Below are 27,147 nucleotides of genomic sequence, written 5' to 3'. Positions count from 1 at the left end.
AAGCCTCATGTATCAGCCAGGATGGATCTTACCATCCTTTCAGTGGATTCCATACCTTCCTGAACTTTATGAAACCCAGATTGTCTTCATATCTCTAAGACTACCCTCTCAAAATCTGCAAAGAACGTCACTAAGACTTCATAGTTTTCATGGTTTCAATAGAAACAAGCCTGTGAATTAGGATATAGTGACACTACAGAACGCTGATATATTGTAAAAATTGCCTTTGGATTTGGAAGTTGTAGAAAAATAAAAATTCTTCACTTAAAAACAACCTCCAGTCAGTCTATTTTTCATATTTCTTTTATTTAAGCTGCATTGGGACAAGTCATTAAAATTGTCCATGTGAGGAATTATTTCTAGAGAACAGCCAGGTCACACAGACTTTACATATTCCATCCTTGACATGAATATGTAGGTTCTCAACTCAAACAGACCCACTGTTATTTTTTTCCAAGTGCTTACACAGCTTGATACAGTCTTAGGGAAGCCATGCTAATTTTAATTCCTCTAATTATTGGGTATTTGTGTCCCAAACCCACTTCCCTCCACAGCGATCTTTATTCTTTAGCACCTGTCTTTTTCTGGCTTGCACTTTCCTTTGCATCGCAAACAGGAAGACCCAGTTTTCCATTTTCATATATTTTTCCTCTCAATGGTCTGCTGTTGAGATCTGTGTCACCCTAGAGGACAAAAGAGAGAGAGGTTGAGAAAATCCTTGTGGGCCAGAGCTGGAAGTTCTGACATCTTTGCCCCTTCTTGCTAGAAAAATGCCTGGGCTGGTTCTACACAGGCTTCCTCCCTCATAATGGACACCATTGGGTCATATCTGGCTCATTCTGTGTAAGGTTGTGGTGATTTAGATAAACCTTCCTTGGGCTTAGCATGCTCAAGCAGGCCTGAACTCCACACAGGCCATTGGGAGGACCAGAGTGTGGTTCCCTGGGGTACAATGCTCCCCATGAGCTTGCCTGTGTTGTCTCATGAGGGGCCAAGGGGCTTGTTTTTCTGTTGTGATGTGTCTTCCCAAGAAAGAAAAGCTACTGCTCATTACATCCCACAAATTGATTTTTAAAATTAACAAGATTTCCTTATGGAGATTGTGGGATACTTGCACCCAACAGGGCCTTTCACAGCCTCACCCATGCCTATCCTGCTAGCTTCATCTCCCTCCCTGTCCATCATTCTTGCCTCATCATGAGCCCTTCTTCTCCAGTCATGATGCACCCTTGTGTGAATCCCACCTCTGCACTTTCATATGTGTTGGACCTTCTAGCTGGAGTTCCCTTCTTTCCTTCTCTACCTGGTGTGGGATCAGTTTATTCTTTTTAATTTTTATTAATTTTTTTTCATTTTCATTTAATAGCAGAAGCATACTTTTAGAAAATACACTGATATTGTCCATGGATGTCATACAGTCTCAATTGCTATAAAAATTTCTAAAAACGTCCTCTTAGTTTCTGTACTTCTGTTATTTTGGAAGGTAAACAGGCACCACCCTTGAGTGGCACTGCTCTAGATTCTTGTACAGGTTACATGCAGTGTGGAGCTGCTCCACCCAGCCACTCCAGGTTAAATCAGTCACTCATTCCCTGTGATCCCTTCCCAGGAGAGGCAAACACCACATCACAGATTATTTGCTCACAGCCTTGTGTTAATTGATGTGTGTGTCTACCTCTCCACTGGATTCTGAGCTCCACAAGGGAGTATGGTCTTTCCTACTCATCTCTGTATTCCATAGTACAGGCCTAGCCCATATTCAGAGCTTGATAGATATTGTGGGACTTAATATAATGCCATTTGTAAAACTAAACTCTGTGGGTTTTTTTTTTTTAATATATTTTATTGATTTTTTACGGAGAGGAAGGGAGAGAGATAGAGAGTTAGAAACATAGATGAGAGAGAAACATCGATCAGCTGCCTCCTGCACACCCCCTACTGGGGATGTGCCCGCAACCCAGGTACATGCCCTTGACCGGAATCGAACCTGGGACCTTTCAGTCCGCAGGCCGACGCTCTATCCACTGAGCCAAACCGGTTTCGGCCTCTGTGGGGTTTTGACTCAGTGTTGACTCATGAGCTAGTTTGCTTAAGACATCTCATGGCTACAGATGGCATATTTGTTCCTATGGCCAACAGGGAAAATGGGATAAGAGAGTGAGGATGGATCAAGACATGGATAACAGACCCCAGGGCTCTCAGCCTTCTAACCTCTACTTGCTGTTGGCACAATGATGTGGAGAGAGACCAATCGGACTAGGGCCAGCAGACCCCAGGAATAAACAGTCACCAAGCCAAGGCAGGGGATATGCTTTACGAGGTGTCTAATTCTGGAGGCTAACACTTATCAGGTGGAAGGAGCTGAAAGGCCTCCTGGGTCTGAATGGTGCAGGAAACCCATCTGATAGCTCCTTTTGGATCTACCTGCATGATTGATGAGTTCTAGTCATTCCTCCCTTTGGAATAGGGGCTGCTCCCCAATTCTGTAGGTACCTTTAATTTCGGGGTGAAGTATAAGGATGCCCATGATGGATACCCATTAAATTCTCAATCTAGAACCATAGCATAATAAAGCTTTTACAAATTTGTCTCCTGTATTCTTTTTAATTGGTTTTGAATTAAGAAAAATAAGAAAGGGCTATTTTAAATTGTCCCTCTAAAATTCCACCTGCACTCAGGCCCAAGAAATGATACTGCAATGATTATTATTTCCTTAATGCTAGATATCAAAATTCAACCAGTTTGATGAGATCGTCAAGAATAATGGTACTGTGGGGGATGTGAAAGATGAACACACGTTGCCTATAAGCTTGCAGTTGCCCCTATGGTTGTCCAATGAAAACAAGCTTGTACTCAGCACCTATTTTCCAGGCTTAGTGTTAAGTGGCATCAGACATGGACCTGCTTTCAATGAGCTTTCACTCAGATGGGGACACATCCTGACTACCAGCACCTGTGATACAGGTAAATAGCACCACACCTGAGAGCTTTCAGATTCGAGAGAGAGAGAGAGAGAGAGAGACTGTGTGTTGCGGCTGAAGGGACAGGGGAAGCTTTGGGGTTCTCACTGTGTGAGGTCAGGGCATGACAGCCTGGAAGCCAGGAAGCATAGAAGTCTGAAAAAGCAAAGCAGGGACAGAAGCAGGAAAGGTGAACTTGGAGTATGGCTGTCGAGAGTGGTATCTACACGCACCGGCTGTGAACTGGGCCATGGAGAGCATCACTCCTCAGAAAGCGTTTTGGAGGAGCCTGTCTTGGACACCTGGATGATCTCAACGGAGGTGATGCCTTTGCCGGCTACCCGGTGTCTGGTGCGCAGCTTGTTCAGAGCCGTCTCCGCCATACCAGCCCGCTCCTCAGCATCATCCAGCTCGTGCACTGTTTTCCTGTAGCGAGCAAAGGTCTGGTTGGCCTGCTCCTCCTGCAGCAAAGACACAGTGGAAAGTGGGATGTGAACCTGGCTTGTTCTGGTTAAATGTGTTCTGTTTGTTACTCTGCATTGTCATCTAAGAGTGTAATTGTTCTAATAAGGCTTTTACAAAACACACCAGTCCTGGGTCAGGGTCATCCTCCAGCTTACCACAGACAACTGTCTCAATACTTTTAGGTAATTCTTTTTGGCCTTGACATCCATATTGCTAAATAAAATGTGCTCTGTTGCTGCTTTTATAATTTGTGGTTTTAGGAATTAGTTATTGGGACCCCACTTGGAAGTTGTGGATTTAGTTCTTCCCCATAGCCTCCACCACACATTTCCCATCCCCTTGTCTTCCCAGTAAAGACATAGATGTTTTTAGACGATATTTACTGTATGCCTGGCCTCTATTGAGCCTTTGGGGAAGGGCTTTGAGTAGGTCAGTGGCTGATAGGTTCAACATGGTGGCCCCAGAACTGGCAGCAAATGATAGCAGAGTCAAATATCTATGTCTTGGATGACGGTAGTAAGTGGACATGTGGTGTAGGATTGAGACTTGAAGCCACTATTTGCCAACCATTTGACTTTGACTTTAACATAAATACCCCACACTGGGCTGTTTACTCACTTGTGAAATGGACTAGAAATACCAGATTTCCTGCCTTGCATCAGGAGAATCAAATAAAGGCAAGTCCTTGTATTTAACAGTATGACCAGGAAAGAGAGGTTATCCGGGCAGAGGCCACAGGGCCAGTAGAAGAAGGACAAAGGAAGCTAAGATCTTCCCTGATTTTAGAGCACACCCTTCAGTGGGTACTTCACCCAACACAGGTGTTCTTAGAGGATAAGTTTGTTTTTTACATATTCTTATTGCCAGTGTGTAGTGTCCAGTCCACTTCTCACATGATAGTGGGGGTGAAGTGCCATAGACATGAGACTCATGGGAGTCGTCTTTTGGCCAATACTTTATTCCTTTCCTGTGGTTAATTCTAATCAAGGCTTGAGACCTGGGCTGGGAAGAAAGGGAGAATTAGGGATGTGTGGTGAGCACCTACCGCCTCTTCAATCTGCCGCTTGTAGACCTTCATCTTGTTCTGTAGCTTCTCCACCAGCTCCTGCATGCGCTGATTGGTCTTGTGGTCCTCCTCTGTCTGGAAGACCAGCTCTTTGAGGCGACGCTCATTCTTCCGTAGAGTCTTGACTGTCTCCACATGCCGCTTCTGCTCGCCATCCAGTTCTGTCTCTAGTTCCTTGATCTGAGGAAGGAGGAGAGGAATGTGGCTGAGGAAAAGTATGTTTTTGAACTTCTGAGCTCAGTGACCTTGGACAGGGATGTCATGGCTACAGTGTCCACTTCCTATCCAGAGGTGAATAGGTGAGCCCTGGACAGGGGGGGTCAGGCCCTTTGTAAATTGGTTACTTTCCCTGAGCCTCAAGTTTCCTCCTCTGAGAAATGGGAGAGGCAGGGGTCAGAAAAGGTGACCAAACCTCCTGGGCCCTTCCAGCTTCAACATTCCAGGAAGTAAAGGCTTATTTTAGGTAAGCAGTAAGAGAGGAATAACGTTGGAAGCCGAGACTGGGAACAAAGAGGACGAATATATGGGAAACTGCTCTGCTTGGGGGCTAAGGAAATTCTGGGGGAAGATGACAGGGAGAGGAGGAGGAGAGGAGACCTCTGTCTAAAGAAATTAGAGCAGTTGCCTCAATTTCCTTTTCTTTCCCAGCTCTGGAATAACCTCATCAAATGCTGGGCATGTTTTTTGGGAAAAGACCTCCTCCCTACTCCAGCCTGGCCATATCTCTCTCCTAGCCCAGCTCAGTGTTGCCCTCACCCTGGTTTCCAGCTTCATGATTGTGCGCTTTCCTCCTTTCAGAGCCAGCTGCTCAGCTTCCTCCATCTTGGCCTGCAAGTCTTTGATGGTGATCTCATAGTTCTTCTTGATCTTCTCCAGGTGCATGCAGTGGTCCTGCTCTTGCCGGAGCTCTTCTGCCATGCGGGCAGCCTGTGGGAGACCAGGAGAAGAGCACGAGCTGGAGCTGGGTCTGCATCTAGGCTCATAGTGCCTTTGAGAGGTGAGGAACCTTGTCTCTCGGAAGCCAAGTGGTTGACTTGAGGAACCTCACTAACACACTGCTGGGGTTTGATGGAAGGGGGCTCCAGGCTCCCATGTCCTTCCAAGTGCAAGGGGAGGAGGCAGGGTCATGCACTCATAGCCAGGCCTTCCAATCCTGTGGACTCCACCAGCCTGGTGCTCTCCAGCCAAACTCTTTGCTGTATCATCCAAGAGGGGCATAGCACAGAGGGTGGGAAAATCACAGATCTAGAGTAGGAAGGTGGAGTTCTGTACCCATTTGGTAAGTCGTTTTACCCACTCTTCATACGTTAATTACACAAATATTCATGGAGGACTTACTGTGTGCTATGTCTTGAGACATACCACCAAATTTGACCAACATGTTCCTGAGCTCCTGGCATTTCAATAAAGCGTGAGAAAAGAAAATCTGTATTTTCTCAGCCCTAAAGTGGGATACATAGTATCTACACTCAAGGTCCATGTGAGCACCCAAAGGGGTACTGGGATAAAAATACTTGGCAGCACATCTTGCCAATATCCACCCCTGAGCCCCTGGTCGCAGCATCCGTTTTCCTTCCACTAACCCTCTCTTTAAGGCTGGTTTGATGTTCCTCTTTGCCAAAAAGGCTGCCAAGATGAGTCCACATCGATGGCTCCTTTGGTCTGTGTCCCCAGGCTGTACTCTCTAATCTCTCACATGATCATGTGTAGCTTGTAAGTATTCCTCCAGACTCTGGTCTCCCCAGAGCCGGGACCATATCCCTCTGGCAGGGTGCCAGGGCTCCATAGTGACTCAAGGAGAGGTGGTGGCCTTCCCTGCCTAGGGTAGCTGGGTCCTCAGCAGGTGGCCTGGCCTGGGGTACCCTGTCCCTCTCCCACCAGCAGCAGGTAGTGCACATACTTACGTCAGTCATGGCTTTCTTGGCTCTCTCATCAGCTGAGCGGAACTCACTGATGAGCTCCTCGTGCTCATTGGAGATGCGCTGGACATCTGATTCCAACTTGCGCTTGACCACCAGGAGGCTTTGGTTCTGGAGGAGGAAATGAAAGAATTGTTGTGAGACAGGAGTCTGCACAACCCTTTTGTTTCCAGGAAAGAAAATGACCCTCTCCCAGACATGCTTGCCAGACACCCTAACAGGAAATGGCTCTAGGACCCTGCTTGGAGTGAGGGTCTTTCCTCTGTATTCTCTGGATTTTAGAGCAGAATTTGCATCATGAGGAGCCCAGGAATAACATCATTAGGCCTGAGGAGGATGGCAGCTCTAGAAAAATTCTGAACTCAGAACTTGGAAAACCCAGTTCAAGGTTGGGTACTTCCACCTACATGGATAAATTCCTTACCTCTAGGCTTTGGTCTTCCAGCCTCTAAATGGGATAACCCCTATATGTCCCATGTACATTTTTTCATTTGGTAAATTCACATGAGATGATGAGTAAGTATTAAGCTATGCCAGGAAAGGACTGCACTGTGAACAGTAAGCAGTACTGGTGTTACCATTAGGAGCAGACAGGGCTTCCCAATGTTGACCATGGATAAACCTCTCAACTCTTTGGCCCATTTTTTTCTTCATGAAAGTCAGACTTTGGAATATTCTAGATCACTCCCAGTTCTGAAGTTCTAGCCTCAGCTACACTTGTTTAAAATTGGCTTAATACTTAGACTCTTCTGAGGCGTTTCTAAAAGTTTAGATTTCTGGGATTCTACCATGGGCCCACTGGGTCAGAATCTCCAGGGGAGTCTCTGGGAGCCTGTCTTTAAAAGCTGTACACAACAGTGTACATGTAGTTAACACACTGTGCTGTGCACAGAACATGGCTAAGATGGTGCATTTTATGTTGTTATTATTTTTTACCATAACAACAACAACAACAAAGTTCTGCTGGTGAGTTTCGAGGACTTGAGGAACGAGGACATTAGCTGCCTCTGAATTCTGAGGGAACTCACAGGTCTGGGCACCATTCTGGACTGGCCCTGGCATCCTGAGTATGAGTTTCCATGGCACTTCCCAGGGAGCCACCATCCTACCTGGACGTTGACCTCATTGTGTCGCTCTGTGATCTCCACCACCTCTTGTTCCAGCAGCTTGCGGGAGCGCTCACTGCCCTCCAGGGCTGAGCGCACCTCCTCCAGCTCCGTTTGCAGCAGGCTCAGGCGCCTCTCCTGCAGGTTGTACTGCTCCCGTAGCTCCTCGTGCTGCCTGGCATCCTCGTCCATCTGGACCTGCAGATCCTGGGGGACAAGAAGACACAATCTGAGCTCATCTCTTTGGGCTGGCCAGGAGTAAGGGTGCTCTGATCTTCACAGACCTGGCTTAGGAGGGAGCTGGGGTGGAAATGGGGAAATGGAGGCCACAGTGGAAGAGTGTGAGGCATAGACCTGCCCTCAGCGAGTCACAGCCTGGTGTTTTCAGCAGGGCCTCTCAAGAGTTCTTCCTCAATGAGCTTTAACAGTTACACTTCAACTGGCTAATCCCCATCTCTCTTCCCCTGTCTTGTTATTTCTCCATAGCACTTACCATTTTTTTATGCTACAGTTTTATTTATTTGTTGCTTATTGTCTACCTGCAAAGATATTTGTTGTTTCATCCATTCTTCTGCCCCTAGCACTTAATACAGAGCCTGGACAGAGCAGGTCTCCAATAAACACATGTTGAATGCATGGATCCAGCTATACATGCTTTAAAGACCAACCTGATGATGAAGAGTGATAAAGGAGGACTTCACCTCTATTTGTGTTTATTTCTTAAGGTGAGTGAGTGGTGGGTACATGGGTGTTTATATTTTTCTATGTCTGAAATCATTTATAACTAGGGGCCCGGTGCACGAAATTCGTGCACTGGGTGTGTGTGTGTGTGTGTGTGTGTGTGTGTGTGTGTGTGTATGTATGGGGGGGGGGTGTCCCTCAGCCCAGCCTGCCCCCTCTCACATACTGGGAGCCCTCAGGCATTGACCCCCATCACCCTCCAATCGCAGGATCGGCCCCTTGCCTCTGACAGAGGCATCAGGCCTGGGCAGGGGACCCTCATTTCCCCCCATCACTGGTTCTGCCCCCAGCCCAGGCCTGATGCCTCTGGCCCAGGCGTCAGGCCTGGGCAGGGGACCCCCAGACCCCTCCAATTGCTGGCTCTGCCCCTTGCCCAGGCCTGATGCCTCGGCCAGAGGCGTAGACCCCCATCACCCTCCGATCGCCTGATCGGCCCCTTGCCCAGGCCTGACGCCTCCACCAGAGATGTCAGGCTTGGACAGGGGACCCCCATCTCCCCCTGATCACTGGCTCTGACCCCCGCCCAGGCCTGAGGCCTCTGGCCCAGGAATCATGCCTGGGCAGGGGACCCCCATCTCCCTCTGATCGCTTGCTCCACCCCCCGCCCAAGCCTGACGCCTCTGACCCAGGCTTCAGGCCTGGGCAAGGGGACCATCATATCCCTCCAATCCCCAGCTCCGCCCCCCACCCAGGCCTGATGCCTCTGGCCCAGGCATCAGGCCTGGGCAGGGGACCCCCAGCCCCCCACCCAGGCCTGATGCCTCGGCCAGAGGAGTTGACCCTCATCACCCTCCGATCACCAATCACCGGATCGGCCCCTTGACCAGGCCTGAGGCCTCCGGCAGAGGTGTCAGGCCTGGGCAGGGGATCCCCAGCTCCCCGCGGTTGCAGGCTCTGCCCCTGCCCAGGCCTAACGCCTCTGGCCAAGGCATCCGGCCCGGGCAGCGGGGACCCGCAGCGGCAGCAGCGCTGTGATCTCCTGCTCTGCCCCTGCCCAGGCCTAACACCTCTGACCGAAGCATTAGGCCTGGGCAGGGGACCCCCAGCTCCCCGCGGTTGCAGGCTCCACCCCTGCCCAGGCCTAACGCCTCTGGCCTAGGCGTCCGGCTGGGCAGCGGGGACCCGCAGTGGCAGCGGGGGGTGCCGCAATCGCACGGGCTCCGCCCCTGCCCCTGCAGGATGCCTCTGGCTGAGGCGTCCGGCTTGGGCAGCGGGGACCCACAGCTACAGCGCCCCGTGATCGTGGGCTCCACTTTAGGCCCAGGCAAGGGACCCCTAGCTCCTGGGACTGCCAGCTTCGACCGTGCCCAGCTCCCATCGCTGGCTCCACCCCTACTTCCTGCCATCACTGGCCAGGGCGGCAAAGGCGCCTGATTCTCCGATCATGGGTGGGGGGCAGGGCAAAGGCGGCCCTGGGGCCGCCTTTGCCCTGCCCCCCACCTCTTAGCTCCCCCCTGGGTTTCTGATCACTGTCAGTGGCAGGGGGCTTCTTCCTGCTTTCCCTTTCACCTCCCTGCATTGTGCCTACATATGCAAATTAGCCGCCATCTTTGTTGGCAGTTAACTGCCATCTTAGTTGGCAGTTAATTTGCATATAGCCCTGATTAGCCAATAAAAAGGGTAGCGCCGTACGCCAATTACCATTTTTCTCTTTTATTAGTGTAGATAAGTTAAAAATGATTGTAAAAATTAAGACAGGTCCAACTTCCTGTTTCTCTCCTTACCCTCTTATTCTAGTGGTCCCGGATATGGACTATGGTGGTTGGGACCTCTTATTTATTTATTTTAATAATTTCAGAGAGGAAGGGAGAGGGGGAGAGAAATAGAAACATCAATGATGAGAAAGAATCATTGATTGGCTGCCTCTTGCACTCCCCACACTGGGGATTGAGCCCTCAACCAGGGCATGTGTCCTGACCCGAAATCAAACCTGGGACCCTTCAGTCCGCAGGCCAATGCTCGATCTACGGAGCCATACCAGCTGGGCAGGACCTCTCATTTATAGTCTCCAAGTCTCCTGCTCGCTGGAATGCCAGCCACCCCATGTTCTCACTCTCTTGCCTTTATCCTAGCTAAAGACATGCATGAAGTTAGCTTTCTGTAAGCCTGTAGGCTTGGGGTTGGCTTGCTTTGTGATTAGTTCTTTCCCCTCCCAGGTCACTACCTTGAGTTGCTGTTGTAGCCTTTTCAGTGTCTTCACAAGTTCGCTGTTGTTCTTGTTGGCATGGTCCAGCTGGATTTCCATTTCATTCAGGTCAGTCTCCATCTTCTTCTTCAGGCGAAGTGCCTCTGCCCGGCCCTTGGCTTCTGCATCCAGGCTGGTCTGCAAAGACTCAATGGCCCGCTGGTGGTTCTTCCTACAAGTCCAAGCAGAGAAGGCCTGACATACTGGACAAGCACATTCAGTCTATGCTAAACCTAGATAAGAGACTTCTGAGCATCAGCATGAGTATAGCATGTTGGAAGGTGAAAGTTTATCACATATCTTTTGTGATATCGATTCATTTAACGTAAAAACAGTCCTGCAAGAAAACTGAAGCTCCAGGATGATGGAAGACATGCCAGAGGTCATCCATTTAGCCCACAGTGAGTTGCATTCAAACCTAGATGCTGAGGTCCAGTTTTATTTATTAAAAAATAGGAGTTTTTACTATACAAGTTAGATATATATTTATCTTCAAAACAAGTCATTGATTGTTCTTTATATATATATTAATTATGTTGTAATTAATATAATAAACATTTCCATAGAACCCCCATATAAACTGTATTAATCTCCTTTTATAGGAGGGGACCAGAGGAGTTAATTTAAATGTTAAAAAAATAATTGTTTCATTGAAGCAAATAAATGATGAGCATGTAAAGATCCTGTCCACATTATGCTCACCTCTGCTTCACCCCTGAACACCCACTGTGTGCAGGGATGTTGCTGGATTTGCAGTACTTTGAGGTGTATTCAATTTGCAGATATGGGCAAGGATATCATGACATTCTCAAAAGTGAACAAAATTGGAATTCATTTTGGGTTAAAAATAAATACAAGCAAAAACATTGAAAAAAATTAAAGAAGATCTAAATAAATGGAAAAATATTTATGTTTATGGATTTAATATTGTTGAGGTGGGATTAAATGCAATCTAGTCACAAACAACCACATATTGTATGATTCCATTTATATGAAATGTTCACAATAGGCAAATTCAAAAAACCAGAAAGTAGATTAGTTGTTGCCTAAGGCTGGGGCTGGTGGTGGTGGTGGGGGAGAAATGGGGTTTGCCTACTAAAGTAAATGGTATTTCTTTGGGGGTGTGATGAAAATGTTCTTAAATTGTAGTGATAGTTGCACAACTAAAAACCATTGAATTTTCCCCTTAACATGGGTAAATTGTATGGTATCTGAATTATACCTTAATAAAGCTGTTGCATACACACACACACATTCCATTTTAGATTTTACACACACACACACACACACACACACACAGTGGCATAGCTAGAAATTTAGGGTGAGTGTCAGGTTTAGCCTACTGGCTATAGAGTTATTGGGCTTCTCTTCAAAACATGCTTTCATATCTATAATTTAATCTTTTCCACATCTCAGAGAGGTGATTAGAAAGCTGTCATCTTCTCATCTGTTAGTTGGAGAATTGCATCTATCTCACAGGTAGTTTTTTCTAATTCTTTATTGTGGCAAAATATACATAAAATAAAATTTACTACCTAACCATTTTTAAGCATATAGTTCAGTGGTATTAAAAACATTCATTATGTTGTGCTACCATCTACATAACTCTTTTCATCTTATAAAAAAAATCTCTATACCCATTTCAGTGGTTCTCAACCTTCCTAACGCCACGACTCTTTAATACAGTTCCTCATATTGTGGTGACGCCCAACCATATATTTATTTTCGTTGCTACTTCATAACTGTAATTTTGCTACTGTTATGAATCGTAATTAAATATCTGGTATGCTATATGTGTTTTCCGATGGTCGCGACCCACAGGTTGAGAACCGTTGCATTAAATGATAACCCCCATTTCTTCCTTCCCCATAGCCCCTTGCAAATACCATTCTACTTTCTGTCTCTATAATTTTGAGTACTCTAAGTACTTATAGAAGTAGAATCATACAATATTTGTCCTTTTATAACTGGCTTATTTCACTTAGTATAATGTCCTCAAGGTTTATCTATGTTTTATTATGTGTCAGAATTCCCTTCCTTTTTAAGGTTAAATAATTTTTCATTGTATGTATATATCACATTTTGTTTATCCATTTGTCAATGGACATTTGGATTATTTCCATGTTTTAGCTATTAAGAATAATGCTGCTATGAAGACAGATATACAATTATCTATTTTAGACCCTGCTTCAAATTCTTTTGGGTATATATCCAGAAGTGAAAATGCTAGATCATATAATAATTCTATTTAAAATTTTTTGAGGAATCTCCATACTGTTTTCCACAGCAGCTGTACCATTTTACATTCCCGCAACAGTGTAAAAGTGTTCCAATTTCTCTACATCATCATCAACACTTGCTATTTTCTGGTTTTGTTTTTTTTTTATAGTTGCCCTTGTATTAGTATATAATCGTAGTTTTGATTTGCACTTCCCTAATATATAGTGATATTGAGTATCTTTTCATGTGCTTATTGGCCATTTGTATATCTTCTTTGGAGAAATGTCTATTCATGTCTTTTGTCCATTTTTGAATTGGATTATTATCTCATGGGGTTTTGTGATGAATCATTGAAGTAAGACATTTCCAAGTGTTTGTTAACCACAGAGTACCCCATCTGTATAAAGTACTACCATTATTACCGTTTAACAGATGTGGAAACTGAGGTTCAGAGAGGTTCATCTTATTTGCCCAAGATCACATGACTAGTAAGTGGCAGAGACCCAGGTTTCTGGACTCTGCTCCATCATGCTATCCAAGTCAGCCTCCCATCCTGTCAGCCCCCTACCTCGTAGCTTCAAATTCTTCCTCTTTCTCATGAATTCTCCGGTCGATGTCAGCCTTAACCTGAGCCAGTTCCAGCTGAATTCGAATCACCTTGCTCTCTTCAACCTGCCAGGAATGTAAATGTCAGTCTTTCTGGCTAAGCAGGTTTGCGGACCCTGGCCAAGTGTTCCACCCCCAAAGAGACAGCCATGAGGTTACCTCCAGGGAAGACTCAGCTTCCTCTAGGGCCACTTGGAGTTCATCCTTCTCAATCTCTAATTTTTTCTTCAACTTCTGCAGCTCATGCACACTCCGTCCTCCCTCGCCCAACTGATCAATCAGTTCCTTTATCTCCTCTGAAAAAAAGAATATTCTTGTTAATAAGGTTCATGAAGACTACCAGCTTCCCAGGATCATGGCATGTGGCACAGATATTTCTCCACTGGGGTCAGAAGCAGGCACTCCTAGCCTCACTGTATCAAAAGAGAAGCAATACACTCCAAGTCATAGACTCGTGGGGCATCAGGGCTTGAGTGGATCCAAGCTCCTCTTTTTATATAGCGTGTCCCAAAATTCACGCAAGATTTGCATTCTTGCATGAATTTTGGGACACCCTAGATGAGGGTCTGAAGCCCAGAGAAGAATAAGCAAGCACAGAATAGCTTTAGGGCCAGTGCCCAGAACTCTAGGGGCTGTTAGTTCTATATACAAGGCCTCCCTTTCTGGAGACACTCCCCCCAGAACACCCCCCAGGCCTCAAATTCCAGCCCGAAACTCTGATATGTAAGAAATATGTATACATGTGTATATTACTGACATATGACAGATGTAAGGGCTAAAATAAAATCTATTGAGCCTTTATTTGAATTCGAATCACCAGCTATTCTACTAAGTGAAGACTTGACACATTTTTTTTTTTTTTGTATTTCATTGGCACAACAACCTTACAAGGAAGGCAGTATTATTTCCCTATCTAATAGATGAGAAAATTGAGGCACAGATAGTTAAAGTAATTCACTTGCCTGAAGTTATATTACTGAGTGCTCGAGTGCTTCTACAAAACTCTTGCCAGCCAGTCAACAAACATTTATTGTGCACCTACTGTGTACCAGTTGCTTAAACCCATGATGTGCCTGGGAGAAAGAGGGCTCTGGCTGTGTCTTTGTCCCTGCAGGCCCACCTGTCTACCCTTGACTCACCCTGCAGGGTCTTGTTCTCCTTCTTTACTGACTCAAGGTGCTCCAGGGACTCCTCATAGGCCGTCTTGATCTTGAAGCTCTCTGTCATGTACATGCGGCACTCCTTCTGTGAACTGTCCACCTCCACCTGCAGCTCCTCGCACTTCTGCTGCCACTCAGCCAACATCTTGTCAAAGACCCGTTGCTTCTTGTCCAGGGCGGCAGCTGCAGCATTGGCCTAGGGAGAGGTGGGGATGGTCTCTGAGGGTCTGACTTTCCTGCCCCTTTCCCCTCCTGCTGCTCCCCTCCCTTCCTTTCCTGTCCTTCCCCAGTGACTCTGGTGACCACAGACTTCTTGGGGATTGGGATATAATTCAACATTTATGGCACAAGCACAGGCTTAGGGAGTCAGAAAGAGCTACATTCTAGTTCTAAAACTTCTGCTACTAGATGGGTGACCTTGGGCAGTCTACCTTACCTTCCTAGGCTAGAATTTTCTCAAGAGTAAAATGAGGAATCTGGGCCACAACATCCTTCCAAGATTTATGACAGTCACCCAATTCTCCATAATGTATTTCTCTATAATGTACTAATATACATTATACATCCGTTGTCCAACTCAGAGATGGGTTTGGTATTATTTTTCTGTGAATCAAAGCTGATTATTCTTAGGCATTATTTTTTCATAAGTTTTTTATCTTTTTCATAACTCTCTGGTAACTATATATTTGCTGCTGTGCAATACTAGATTTTGTAAATTTCTGTGTCGTTTCCTAATTTGGGAGGAGCAAAACCTTTTTGGGTTTTAGGACGATTTTCTGAAGCCTTTCCCATGGATATGAACTTCTGCCCCTCACTGTTGGCATGAAGCAATGGTCCTGTCTAGACCAAGATCAGGTTGATATGGAAAGGCAGTGGATCTTATTTAATTTGGCTGAAGACTGGCAAATCAGCCTGACCCCCAACGATGCAAAGAGGAATATTTAGCCACACGAACTCTGTGGGACATAGTTTTTATGAGAGAATTGGGAACGGGGATAATATGTTACATGGATTCCTGGGACTAAGTTTTATCCTCGTCATGGGTCTATTTAAATAGTGGCTTTAGAGTGTTCAGATCTAGAATTATGAGTATATATAAACACATATTCAAGCAGGAGCCTGTTTTCAGTGGGCCTGTATATAGATCCTGTGCTTCATCCTCATCGGCCACTGTTTCTTCCTGTTCACCCCAGACATGTGACAGTCTCATCCAGCTCTCTGTGGCCCCTTTGACCTAGCAAATAGGCAGCCTTTGAGCCTTTGACCTTCTGACCTTTTCCAAGTCAATGGTGAGGTCCTCGACTTCTGCCTGGAGTCTCTGTTTATTTTTTTCAAGGGAGGCAGCCCGGGCCTGGGCAGCTTCAGCTGTCTCTTCCGCTTCCTGGAGCCTGGCAGCCAGTTTCCTCCTATGGATGAGGGCAAGAGGGGCTATCAAGGACACATAGGAGCCCACAGGCAGGGGGCCCGGGAGTGTGGCGCTGAGCTCTGGGGTGACATGGACAAGATGCAGACAGAATGCAGAATGTTTACAGGAAGCAACCACTGTCCATTCTTTAATTCAACAAGTTTTTGTTTCTATTCTGTGCCAAGTATTGTTCTAGGCATGAGGGAAGCAGCAGTAAACACAAGAGACTAAGATCTCTGCCCTCATGGAAGTTCTGTTCTAGGCGGGACAGACAATACACAACAGACAGACATAGCACTATGGAGAAAATAAAGCAGGGAGGGGGACACATGAGCAAAGGCCCCAGGGAGGGTAGGTGAAGGCCCCATGGGTGTCTGGGGTGGAGATTCCAGGCAGAGAGAGGTGAGGGATGAGATTTAGGTTTAGCTGGGATTGAGAGCAGGCAGCTGCAGGCAGCTCCTGGATAGCTCACAGTAGAAAATAGAAAAGGGCTGGGGGCAGGAGGTGGGAGTTATAGGAAGGCAATTTAGGCTCAATCTGTGAAGATCTTTAGATAAAAGATTGGTGTCAGCTGGAAGGCACAGTGGTTACTGCTGTCCTGTCACCACAAATTCCAGTGAGTGGAAGGCACAGCAAGGAGGCACAGGGCTCACATGCAGAGCTTCCCTGGGTGGGTGGGCCCATGGCACCCAAGCAGCCTCTTATGCAAGAGGCCCGCTCAGAGCCACATCCATGCGTTCACTTTTATTTCCTCTGGCCCTTCAAGCAGAGTGCCCACTTCTCTAGTTTGTGAATGAGGACTTGAGGACATTTACCACAGAGCTGGGGAAAGGCAGAGTGGAAGCCTTAGCCACGGAGTGTGGTCTGTGTACTGCCAGCATCACAGAGAGGCTCCACCCCAGACCCACCAGGCCTGTGGAGGCTTCCTAAGCACTTCAGAGGCAGAGGAGCTGCGTGGAGGGGGAGCCCCTGCTCCTGACTTCCCTGCCTGACCTAGCACTTAGGGCAGAGGATGAGGTAAGAGAGCCTTTGACGATGGAACCTGAACGTTGGCGGTGAGTGGGCTCCCCTTTCTAGACACTTATCCCTCCTATAGAGGAACCTGTAAACTGCCTTCTTCTGGTCTCAGCTGTGGCTGATGGTGGTGAGATCCCCAGGGCCCACCCACCCCCTTGGCCTTCCCGGCTCTCCTGGAGTAGTTGAGCTCACTTGGTCTCCTCCAGCTCCTCAGTCCTTTGGATGGCATCAGTCTCATACTTGGTCCTCCAGGTGGTCACCTCGGTGTTGAGTTTGGACACTAGGCGCTGCAGCTCTGTCTTGCCTCCCTGCTCCTCCTCCAGCTGTTCCTTCAGCAAGTCCAGGTCGTGCTTGGTGTTGGCGAGACTCACCACAGCTGTGCTGCGAGACTGTGGAGACCACACGAGCCTGTCAGAGGCCTGCCAGTCTCTCCACGGCCCCCAGGGCCAGCACTTGGATACTTGTCATGTTGGATCAACAGTGCAGCAAGGAAAGGGGGAAAATACCACCAGTGTTTATTTTCCTTTTTTTCCCCTATTACTTTCCACAAGATACATATTTTCACTTAGTCATAGTTAACTTTTTTTACTTGTTAGTGGGTCACATATTTTTCATGTTCCTTCTACATCTTCATAAGCTATAACTTGCTTCAAGGCGGCTGCTCTGTCACCTGCACCCAAGCCCCAAACAAACCTTGGACTCTTCATCCAGCTGCCTCTTGTAATCGTCCACCTGTGATGTCAGCGATGTCTTTACCCTCAGGATTTGATTGAGTCGGCTCTGGGATTCTTCATATTCACGGCTCAGCTCACTATTTTCAGCTGGGTGAGAACGAAATGGGAGAAATATTGGATGAAGAACTGGTTCCTCAGCCAGATCCTAAACTCCCAAAGTGGCCGACTGAGTTGGAATGGGGAGCACAGTGACCACCGCACCAGCCACCCAAATTAAGTCATCCCAGGAATGGAGCAAGTGCCCAAGAGCTGCCAGCATCCAAGTGACTTGCATGGGGCAAAGGGCTTTATTCAGATAACAAAGCCCTGACCCTTGGCAGGAGATACAGCAAAGGAGTTCGGAGAAGACAGTGGGGCAGGGTGTTTACTTTGTAAACTGTATTTGTCACGGTCCCAGAACCTACTACATTCCTGTCACTTGTGGACTGATTGCTGGGCCAGAGGACAGAAAGAGATGCATGAATCAGAGAGGAAGACCAGGCTCCTGGTTCTGCTCTGTAAGTCATTAGTTTTGTCACTTCACCTCGCTGAGCTTCACTTTTTTCATCTGTCAAATGGGGATATTGAGTTTAAAAAGTATTACAGGATGTGGGAAATAAGGTCAAAGGATATCTGCAGGTTCTCTGGTGTCACACGAGCTTGTCTAACCCAACGAGTGTTAACTTCTCTCAAGGAATGCACCTTTGTTTGACTTACTGTTTGCTCCGGTTAGAGCCCAGCCTTGGCAAAGTTAGGTGTTAAATTGGACAGTAATAAGTTCCAAGTTATTAAAGTCTTAGAGATGCTAAGGATTTCTTCTGATAGAAAAACAAAAACAGCCCTGGCCGGTGTGGCTTAATTGGTTGAGCGTTGTCCTGTGCACTTAACAGTTGTCTGTTCATTCCTGGTCAGGGCACTTGATGGATTGTGGGCTTGATCCCTGGTAGGGGGTGTGCAGGAGGCAGCTGGTTGATGTAGCACTTCTACATCAATGTTTCTCTCCTCTCCTTTCCTCTCTGTCTAAAAATTAGCTTTAAAAATCTTAAAAAAGAAAATAAGAAAAACCAAAACCAAACTCAGAGGTTGCAGTATTATTGTCCTTTAGGACATTAACCAGTTTTGCATCTAACTTAGCAGAGTTCCTTGAGCATTCCTTTTCCCACTGATTATGTAAATCTCGCCCCTCATGTTCTTCAAAGGCAGCTTTACCATTTTTCTGGTTCCCTGATTAGTGACACATGTTCACTTTATGTTAGTATGTAGGTCGTGTTTTAAAATGTTTAAAAAGTGTCCATATGGCTGCCCCTCCTGCTGATCTCACAGGGTGAGAGAACTGATATGAAAATACTTTGAATAGTGTTCTCCATTTTACACTATAAAAATGTGACTTGGAACATTCCGAGGGTAAAGTAAAATCTCCTTGTCTCATCACAGGGGATGCGAATTTTCCAAAACCAAGAAAGCTCTGAGGAGAGGACTTAGGTACTCTTTCAGTTTCCTTGCAAATCCCTCTTCTGTTCCATGTACTGTTTTTTAGGAAGCTGCAGGGAGGAGTGAGCTCACCTTGGAGGCGTGTCCTGATGGCATTAATTTCTGCCTGGTTTCTCTCCAGCTCAGCCACTTTGGCGTTGGCTTCTGCTAAGCTATCTTCCAGCTTTCGGACATGGGCCTCGGCATTCATCTGCCCAGGAATAGTGCATTCAGTGGGGAAATACGGGAAGGCTGCATGTACCAGGGGAACCCAGGCCAGGCCTTCCCTTCCTTCCACCTGGGTTCCCCTAGTGTAGGTTCTCAGGTTTCCAACTCCTTGAGGATCTATATATATAAAAGCCTAATATGCAAATTGTCCCCTCGGGAGTTTGACTAGGAGACCAGGAGTTGATCACTCACTATGATGTGTGCTGACCACCAGGGGGTGGCACAGAACAAAGGAAGGCCCTGGCTATTAGCCCAAAGCTGGGGAAGGGAGGCCCTGGCTGGCAGCCAGAAGGCCTCGATTGTCCCTGATCACTGGCCAGCTAGGGACTCTACCCGTGCACAAATTTTGTGCACTGAGCCTCTAGTATAGTCATATTAATGTAATGATAAGCTTAATAGCACACATTTATTGCCAGGAACTTTTGTAGCCCTCACAAAAGTGCTTTGAGGGAGGGATTATTATTATTATCCCCGTTTTACATATGAGGAAATTGAGGCACAGTTATGTAGCTTGGCCAAGGTTATATACACAGTCTGTGGGATCTGTGACAGGTTCACCTCGGTTTCATTCACAAAATCTAGAATGGGTGGGGAGCCTTTTTTCTGCCAACGGCCATTTGGATATTTATATCACTAGAGGCCTGGTGCATGAAAGTTGTGCACTCGGGGCGGGGGGGTCCCTCAGCCCAGCTTGCACCCTCTCGCAGTCCAGGAGCCCTCGGGGGATGTCTGACTGATGGCTTAGGCCCGTTCCCTGCGTCATTAAGACATCCTTAGTGCTGCCGTGGAGGTGGGAGAGGCTCCCACCACTGCCGCTGCGCTTGCCAGCCATGAGCCTGGCTTCTGGCTGAGCGGCGGTCCCCCTGTGGGAGTGCACTGTCCACCAGGGGGCAGCTCCTGCATTGAGTGTCTGCCCCCTGGTGGTCAGTGCGCATCATAATGGCTGGTTGTTCTGCCATTCGGTCGATTTGCATATTAGCCTTTTATTATATAGGCTTCACTTAATATAATGCACTTAATATAAATTTATGTTGCTATGAAAAATGCTCTTAGATTTATTGAATTTTGAGTGCCACCTTGGTTGTCTTGGCATGGCCAGACCAAATGATTTCACGGGCCTTATATGGCCCGTAGGCCAGACATTTCCCACCTCTGATCTAGACCTTGATTCAGGCCTGCTGGGGGCTCAGGGAATATTTGTGTAAGAGCCAATGCCGGGGCACCTCCTGTGGTTCTGGGAGGGGGCTTCCCTCACCTTGGACTTCTGCACAGTCTCCATGCTGGCATTGAGGTCATCGATCTCGGCCTTCATGACCTGCTTGTCCTTCTCCAGCTTGGACTTGACCCTCTGTAGGTTCTCCACGTGCTCCGTCAACTCAGCCATGGAATCTGTGTGTTTCTTGCGCAGGGTGGAGGCTGTTGCCTCACTCTGCAAGGCTGCCTCCTCCAGCTCCCGCCGCAGTTTCAGCAGCTCAGCTTCCCGCTTGCGATTCTGCTCAATCTGGGGGTAGAGGAGAAGCAAGGCTTAGCAGGACTGGCTGGCGCTGGTCTCCTTGGGGTGGACACTGCTCACTTGCTCAATGGTCCTTTGATATTCCTGTACCCCACTAATGAGATGCCCTGATTGAAATATCAATCCTAAGCCTCTGGGTGGTTGCCTATAGGATTTGTTTAGATAGTGTTGTGTGTTGAATTATGTTTCCCTTAAAGATATGTTTAAATCTTAACCCTGATACTTTATTTGACCTTATTTGGGAATAGGGTCTTTGCAGATGCACATAAGTTAAAATGTCATACTGGATTTAGGATGGGCTCTAATCTCTAATTACTGGTTGTCTTTATAAGAAGAGGGAAATTTGGACCCAGAGAGACACACAAGATAAAGGCCATGAGAGAGGCAGAGACTGGACCATGCAGCTATTAGCAAGGAACAGCAAAGATTGTCTGAAAAATCATCAGGAGTTGGGAGAGAGGCCTGGAATGAATTCTTTCTCAGAGCCTTCAGAAGGAATCCACCAGGCAGCCCCTTACCTATAGCCCTTGCTCTAATGCAGTGGTTCTCAACCTTGGCTGCACATTAGAATCACCTGGGAATCTTTTTAAAATCCTGATTTCTGGGCCTCATCCTCCGGAAATTCTGTTTCTTTGTTATGGGGTGGGGCCACAACATTAGTAACAAAGAAACAGAATTTCCGGAGGATGAGGCCCAGAAATCAGGATTTTAAAAAGATTCCCAGGTGATTCTAATGTGCAGCCAAGGTTGAGAACCACTGCTCTAATGGCTCCCTGTTGTTCTCTTAACTCCCTGCAATGCTAGAGATAGTCCCTTTGTTAATGCCCCTCATTCAAACCATCTGGGATGATTTTGTTTTCTGCCAGGATCTGACCCCAGCTGGACACCTGCTTCAGTTCAGCTCCACAAGGAGCAGACTGTGGCCAGGATGATGAAGTAACAGGACATGGAGTCCGGGGGCCAAAGGAAAGGATATCCAGCCTTCCAGTGATAAGGGATGCCATTCATGCTCTCTGCTCTAATCCAGGGTCCACATTTGCAAGAGAGCTGACTTCATGAAATTATGGGAGTATCATGTGGCTTCTGGTAGTCTCCACGATGCCTGCATGTGAGTTAGAGGAAGACACATTCCACCCCAGGAGGCATGGCTCAGATTCCAGCCCCCATTCGCCTCTCAGTGGGGTGCTCTTGGAGCATAGGGTCACCGCACTGTAGTAACATGGTCTATATTTTCTGTATTCTGGTGCTTTGACATCTGGGGCTTTGCTGACTCCAAAAGGATGGCCCCTCCCAGGTTTAGCTAATTCCCAGAGATAGCAAACTCAATTTCAATCACCACCAACCAATCTAGAGCCTCCCCCGCCCCCCCCCCCCCCCAATTCCTTCCTTTATGTGGCTCTTATACTCTCAGCTACTATCCAGTTACTATAATCACCCATGGCCAAGTACTAAACAACTAGGGATGGCCCCAATGCTCCAGAGCCCTCCAAAATGATCCAAACTAGCCAATCTAAGCCTGCTCCCATGCCTTCCTCAGAAACCATAACAAAGGCTCTTGCTCACAATTCCCCTTCCCTCTGCCCCCGAATGACCCTGGTGCTTCCCTGTGTGACTCTGCCTGGCTTGTCCCCTCCTTTAGGGAACTGTAGCAAACTACAGTTGACCCTTGAACAATGCAGGTTTGAACTATGTGGGTCAATTGGAAAAAAAAAAGTATGTATAAATATACCCATGCAGTTCAAATCTGTGTTGTTCAAAGGTCACTGTTACCTCTTCAGTGGCAACCCCCTCCTCATCTTCTGGCCTTACTGTACCTCAAAGTTTTTTTTATTAATACACTGTATTTTAGAATACCCGCCCTCTGCATTCAATCCAAATCCTGCTTCCATTAGTGCCACTAAGGAGCCCCAGAAGGAAGTGGACCAAATCAGCCTCTCTCTTGCCTACTTTTTATTACTAATCAATTTCTCTTTAAGCTAGCCCCAGGAATTCAGCAAAAACTAGCTGGTCGTTATCCCACTGTTTATCATCCAGCACTTTTTTCTCCCTGTAGGCAGGCAAGATTGGAGTTCCCAGGTTCCCCGAGGATGGTACCTGAGCAGATGTGGCTCCCCCAGCCTCTTCCAGCCTGTCGCTGAGGTCTTCGAGGTCCCGGGACAGGTCACTGCGTTGTTTCTCCACCTGGGGTAAGAGTGAATGACACTGACTGAAGCCATCCATGAGTCCCTCTTTCCGCATGGTATTTGTGAGCCCAGGGGCCTGTGCCTGGGGAGCTCTGCACTCTGCTTGCCACCAAACGTGCTCAGTGAAGGATGCTGCCTGTCCTCCTTGCACTGGGTGGGCCTTAGTGCCCCTCCTGCCTCCCTCCCCTCAGCCCAGTTTGGCTTAATCTGGAGTTTAGGCATCTTATGATTTATTTCCCACCATCTTTATGGTCTTATCTCCTGTAGGATCCCTGCCCTCAACCCTCCCTCCACTCTTTGCTCTTCCTTTTACACCTTTGTTCCTATGCAGGTAGGTGCTATTTCATTGCTTTGGCCTGAAATTCCTCCCTGCCTCAGCCTGTTGAATTCAGTCTTTGAATTCCTAAGCTAATGTTGCCTCCACCACCTGTCCCAGGCAGAGCTAGCCTTCTCTCCTTGGTTTCAAACCACAAGCAGCATCTTTGCATCTTACATGATAATTAATGTCCACGTGTAGTGCAGTGCCTGGCACACAGTAGGTGCTCAAGAAACAATGAGGCCTTTTCAACTGGAAACCTGTCCTCCTCTCTGTTTCTGCTTATGGTTGGACTGTAGCTGGCATTTGGCCCTTTGACTCAAGAAAGGTAAAAGCAGTATGTCATTTACCTTGGCTCTCATTGCCCTCTCAGCTTCCAGTTCTTCCTCCAGTTCCTCAATTCGGGCCTAGCAGAAAAGTAAGCAGAAGAAGAGGGTTGAGGGGGATTATCTTAACTCTGTGGGAAACTTATCCAGTTAGCCTTTTAGAATGGAGATAATGGGGGAGAGTATTATGCTTAAGTGAAATAAGCCAGTAGGAGAAAGACAAATACCATATGATCTCACTTATATGTGAATCTAATGAACAACAACAAAATAAATCTTTATATATAAAAGCCTAAGCAACCATACGACCGAATGACTGGTTGCTATGATGTGCACTGACCACCAGCTCAATGCAGGAGCTGCCCCTGGTAGTCAGTGCACTCCCACAGCCAACCTCCCGTGGCCAGCCACCCTCCCCCCACCTCCCCCCTGCCAGTCCACCCCTGATCAGGGTGGGGCTGGCCGGCCAACCTCCTGCAGTCCCTCCCTCTGGCCAACCACCCTGATCACCCTGATTGGGACTGGGTGAGATGGCCTAGATGGCCCTGATCGTGCACCAGCCCTTTTGTAAATAAATAAAAAAGGAGGTAATGGAAGGGAGCTAACTGTCAAAAGCAGAGGGAACCAATGGCCCTGAGGCAGGAGGGAGGCTGGGATATGTGAGTGCCCTCATGGAGCCAGCATGGCTGGCCAGCATGGTGGTGGTGGTGGTGGGGATAGTGGATGATGAGGTCAGTGAGGAAGCAGCGGCTAGATTGTAGAGGGCATTTTAACCATTGTAAGGACTTTGAATTTAACCCTCAGTGAGGCTAATATGTGTCACCTCCAAGGACTCTGTGGCAATCTTGCTCCTCAGGAAACCTTAGTAGCCAATCAGCTGCTGTGAGAAAAGGGTGCAGGGAAGCGCATCTCAAAAGGCAGGTTCAGTCTTCTTGGTCCTGGACATACCTGGTGTTCCTTTAGTTTCCGTTGCAGTGTGGAATTCAGAGACTGCTCATCCTCATATTTCGAGTTGACAGAATTGATTTCCATATCCCTCCTGCAAAAGAAGGTTTGATCTCCTGAGGAAAAGCTCTGAGGGTAGACTAGTAAGCTGACCAGAGAATAGGGACTGGGCTGCCAGAGGAGGCTTTAAACCTGCTGAAAAATACTTGCCCCCAACCCCCTGGTTTTCGGGGGTGACAGTCCAGAAGGACTCACCCTACAGAATCCCAGAAGTTATTCCACTGGCTTTTCATTCACTTATTCTGTCACTCATGCATTTATTAATTTGATATATGTTTATTGAGTACCTACTATGTGCCAGACATCATTTGGGGTTCTAGGGACAAATCAGTGAACAAGCCAGACAGAAATCACTGCTCTGGTGTACTTTGAATTCTAGGGGCTACAAAACCATGTTAATGCTTTGCCTTTTTAGAGAAAATTTCCTCCAAAAGCTTAAACAAAAGGCTGTCTCCTTCTGATGTGTGAGTTCCATGTGTCAAGAAGCCACATATGAAAACTAAGATGACAGAAGGAGTAGATGAGGAGGATGGGCAAGGCCACATGCACCTTCTGGGTGTGCCACAGGAGAAATGTGCTGAGATGCAGATTTTGCTGCTACGCCCCTCATAGCAGTCTGAGGTACTTTGAAATTGCCTTCGAAACATATACTTCAAAGATGTAATATCCAAATTCTACTTCTTTTTCCTTATTTTACTCCTTATCTCCATTACCTTAGCCTCTTACTTAGTTCAAGCTTATGCCTGGACTATTGCAATAGCCTTCCAATTGTTTTCCTGCTTTTAGTTTTTTTCCTACTTCATCATTCCTCCATGTTATTGCCAGAGTGATATTGATAAAATACCCCCTCAACTTGTGATCTTTGAGAGCCCAGTTTATAAGTTTCTATAAACTTTCTGTCCTCAGATGCATGCATTGCTTAATACAAGTCTCCTTTACATCATCCAATAGGCCATGTCTGATGCCCTGTAGACAGGACAGCACCTACTCCTTTTTCCCTATAGCCTTCCTGGTGGGCACACTGCCTGGCACATAGGAGGTGCTGGTGACAGGCATGGATACTGTGAATCCTTCAGCACAGTGCCTGGAGCCTGGGACCATCTAGAAAGTGCTAGATATTGCTAATATTATTACAGAGAAATGAATGACTGCATTGGCATACTTTTTCACCACCTCCTCAAGATCTAGCTTGGACCGCTCCATCTCATTGAGATTGTCAATGGTCATCTTCAAGTCACTCTCAGCTTTCCGACGAGCCTTTTCCACCTCTGCCCGGATTTTCTTTTCTTGTTCCCAGTTATCTTCCAGCTGTGGAGAAAGTAGAGGAGGGGTGAGTCTCGGTCAAGAACACAATAGGAAACCAGACTGGACCTGGTTCCTTAGAAGAGCCCTCACTTCCTGGGTGCTTTAAAACTGGGTGATGTGTCAGTCCAGTTCCAAAAATGTATCTGAGGACCCTGTCCTTGAGTGTAGAATTGGTCAGCTGTGGGCATTACCTCATGGATCTGGGTGTTGAGCTTGCTGTTGCTCTTTGTCAGGTGGTTCACCTTGTCCTCCTCAGCTTGCAGATCATCGAGGGTTTTCTGGAAGGAAAGATACACACGTGTTTCCCACAATGTACGCAGGAGCAGCTGGTCAGACCAGGTTTTCTGCCATCACTTCTGAGCTGAGTTGAGTTGACTGCAGTGAACAGCTACTGAGTGCCTGCGCCTGGGTGCTAGGTGAGGCTGGGGCAGACCTGAGCACCCGTCAGCAGCAGGTAAGCCCTCGGGTCAGTAGGGGGGCTCTGGTTCTCCACAGGCATGTGGAAATCTGTGGGGGCTTCTGGTTGTCATAATGATGGGGGCCACACTGTCACTTAGTGTGTAGTTCCAGGGATGCTGGACCTCTTGTCTTGCTCTGGACAATCTGGCACCATAAAGAATAAGTCTGTAGTCCACATGCTTGATGTCCCACCCAGACTCTCATGTAAATAAAACAACCATTTATCCTTTTCTGAACCTAGAACCCACCACAACTTTACATATAACTTAAATACTTTTTTCATTTACTATACACTACATTTTTATAGAATGATCTACCATGAAAATTGAGAGATGATTTATGTATTGTTATAAAAATCTCCCGGGAGTTATTCCCCGTTTTGTTAAATTGCAGCAGTGACAGCCGCCACACTTTGCTATCTGGGTCGCCAACACACCCTCCCGTGCCCATCTGTAACCGTTGTAGACAGGTTCAGGCAGATAGCCCACTAATCAATCTGCTTTATCTTTTACACATGGAGAGCTCTATTATTTATTATAAATTATTTTCCATTTATTTCTCCTTTATGTTGAAGGGTGCTCTATTGATATTTTTATTTCAGGATAGTAAGAGAGCCTTCCAAAATAGTCAGTCCTCATTATTTGTGGATTATCTACCTGCCAATTTACCTACTTTCTAAAATTGTTTGTAATCCCCAAATCAATACTCATGGTGCTTTCATGGTCATCCCCAGATATTAGTGGAATGGTGAAAAATTTGAGTCACCAGGGGTTTTTCAG

At 46.9% G+C, this 27,147-nt stretch overlaps 1 protein-coding gene and 1 long non-coding RNA gene across 2 annotated transcripts in view; one reads left to right on the top strand and one right to left on the bottom strand.

Annotated features, from left to right (window-relative positions):
• Window positions 1-27,147, top strand: part of LOC118655812 — a 115,609-nt gene that overhangs the window by 10,798 nt on the left and 77,664 nt on the right. The window contains exons 2-6 of the long non-coding RNA XR_004967403.1: window positions 5,368-5,488; window positions 8,098-8,241; window positions 10,414-10,843; window positions 22,828-22,960; window positions 26,166-26,363. This is a non-coding gene — a long non-coding RNA (uncharacterized LOC118655812). The remainder of the gene's footprint in view (window positions 1-5,367; window positions 5,489-8,097; window positions 8,242-10,413; window positions 10,844-22,827; window positions 22,961-26,165; window positions 26,364-27,147) is intronic.
• Window positions 318-27,147, bottom strand: part of LOC118655810 (myosin-16) — a 58,629-nt gene continuing 31,799 nt past the window's right edge. Inside the window, exons 24-43 of the mRNA XM_036308202.1 lie at window positions 26,101-26,187; window positions 25,767-25,912; window positions 24,548-24,638; window positions 23,624-23,680; window positions 22,869-22,955; window positions 20,517-20,762; window positions 19,127-19,244; window positions 17,544-17,671; window positions 17,043-17,239; window positions 15,702-15,834; window positions 14,408-14,624; window positions 13,428-13,564; window positions 13,231-13,334; window positions 10,422-10,614; window positions 7,520-7,723; window positions 6,396-6,521; window positions 5,248-5,418; window positions 4,471-4,671; window positions 3,194-3,421; window positions 318-683 (exon numbers count right to left, since the gene is read on the bottom strand). Of these exons, the coding sequence (XP_036164095.1) occupies window positions 3,221-3,421; window positions 4,471-4,671; window positions 5,248-5,418; window positions 6,396-6,521; window positions 7,520-7,723; window positions 10,422-10,614; window positions 13,231-13,334; window positions 13,428-13,564; window positions 14,408-14,624; window positions 15,702-15,834; window positions 17,043-17,239; window positions 17,544-17,671; window positions 19,127-19,244; window positions 20,517-20,762; window positions 22,869-22,955; window positions 23,624-23,680; window positions 24,548-24,638; window positions 25,767-25,912; window positions 26,101-26,187 (2,844 nt within the window). The 3' untranslated portion in view covers window positions 318-683; window positions 3,194-3,220. The remainder of the gene's footprint in view (window positions 684-3,193; window positions 3,422-4,470; window positions 4,672-5,247; window positions 5,419-6,395; window positions 6,522-7,519; window positions 7,724-10,421; window positions 10,615-13,230; window positions 13,335-13,427; window positions 13,565-14,407; window positions 14,625-15,701; window positions 15,835-17,042; window positions 17,240-17,543; window positions 17,672-19,126; window positions 19,245-20,516; window positions 20,763-22,868; window positions 22,956-23,623; window positions 23,681-24,547; window positions 24,639-25,766; window positions 25,913-26,100; window positions 26,188-27,147) is intronic.

Source organism: Myotis myotis, unplaced genomic scaffold, assembly GCF_014108235.1.
Source record: "Myotis myotis isolate mMyoMyo1 unplaced genomic scaffold, mMyoMyo1.p scaffold_m19_p_5, whole genome shotgun sequence".
Lineage (NCBI taxonomy): Eukaryota > Metazoa > Chordata > Mammalia > Chiroptera > Vespertilionidae > Myotis > Myotis myotis.
This window is presented reverse-complemented; position numbering and strand designations above follow the sequence as displayed.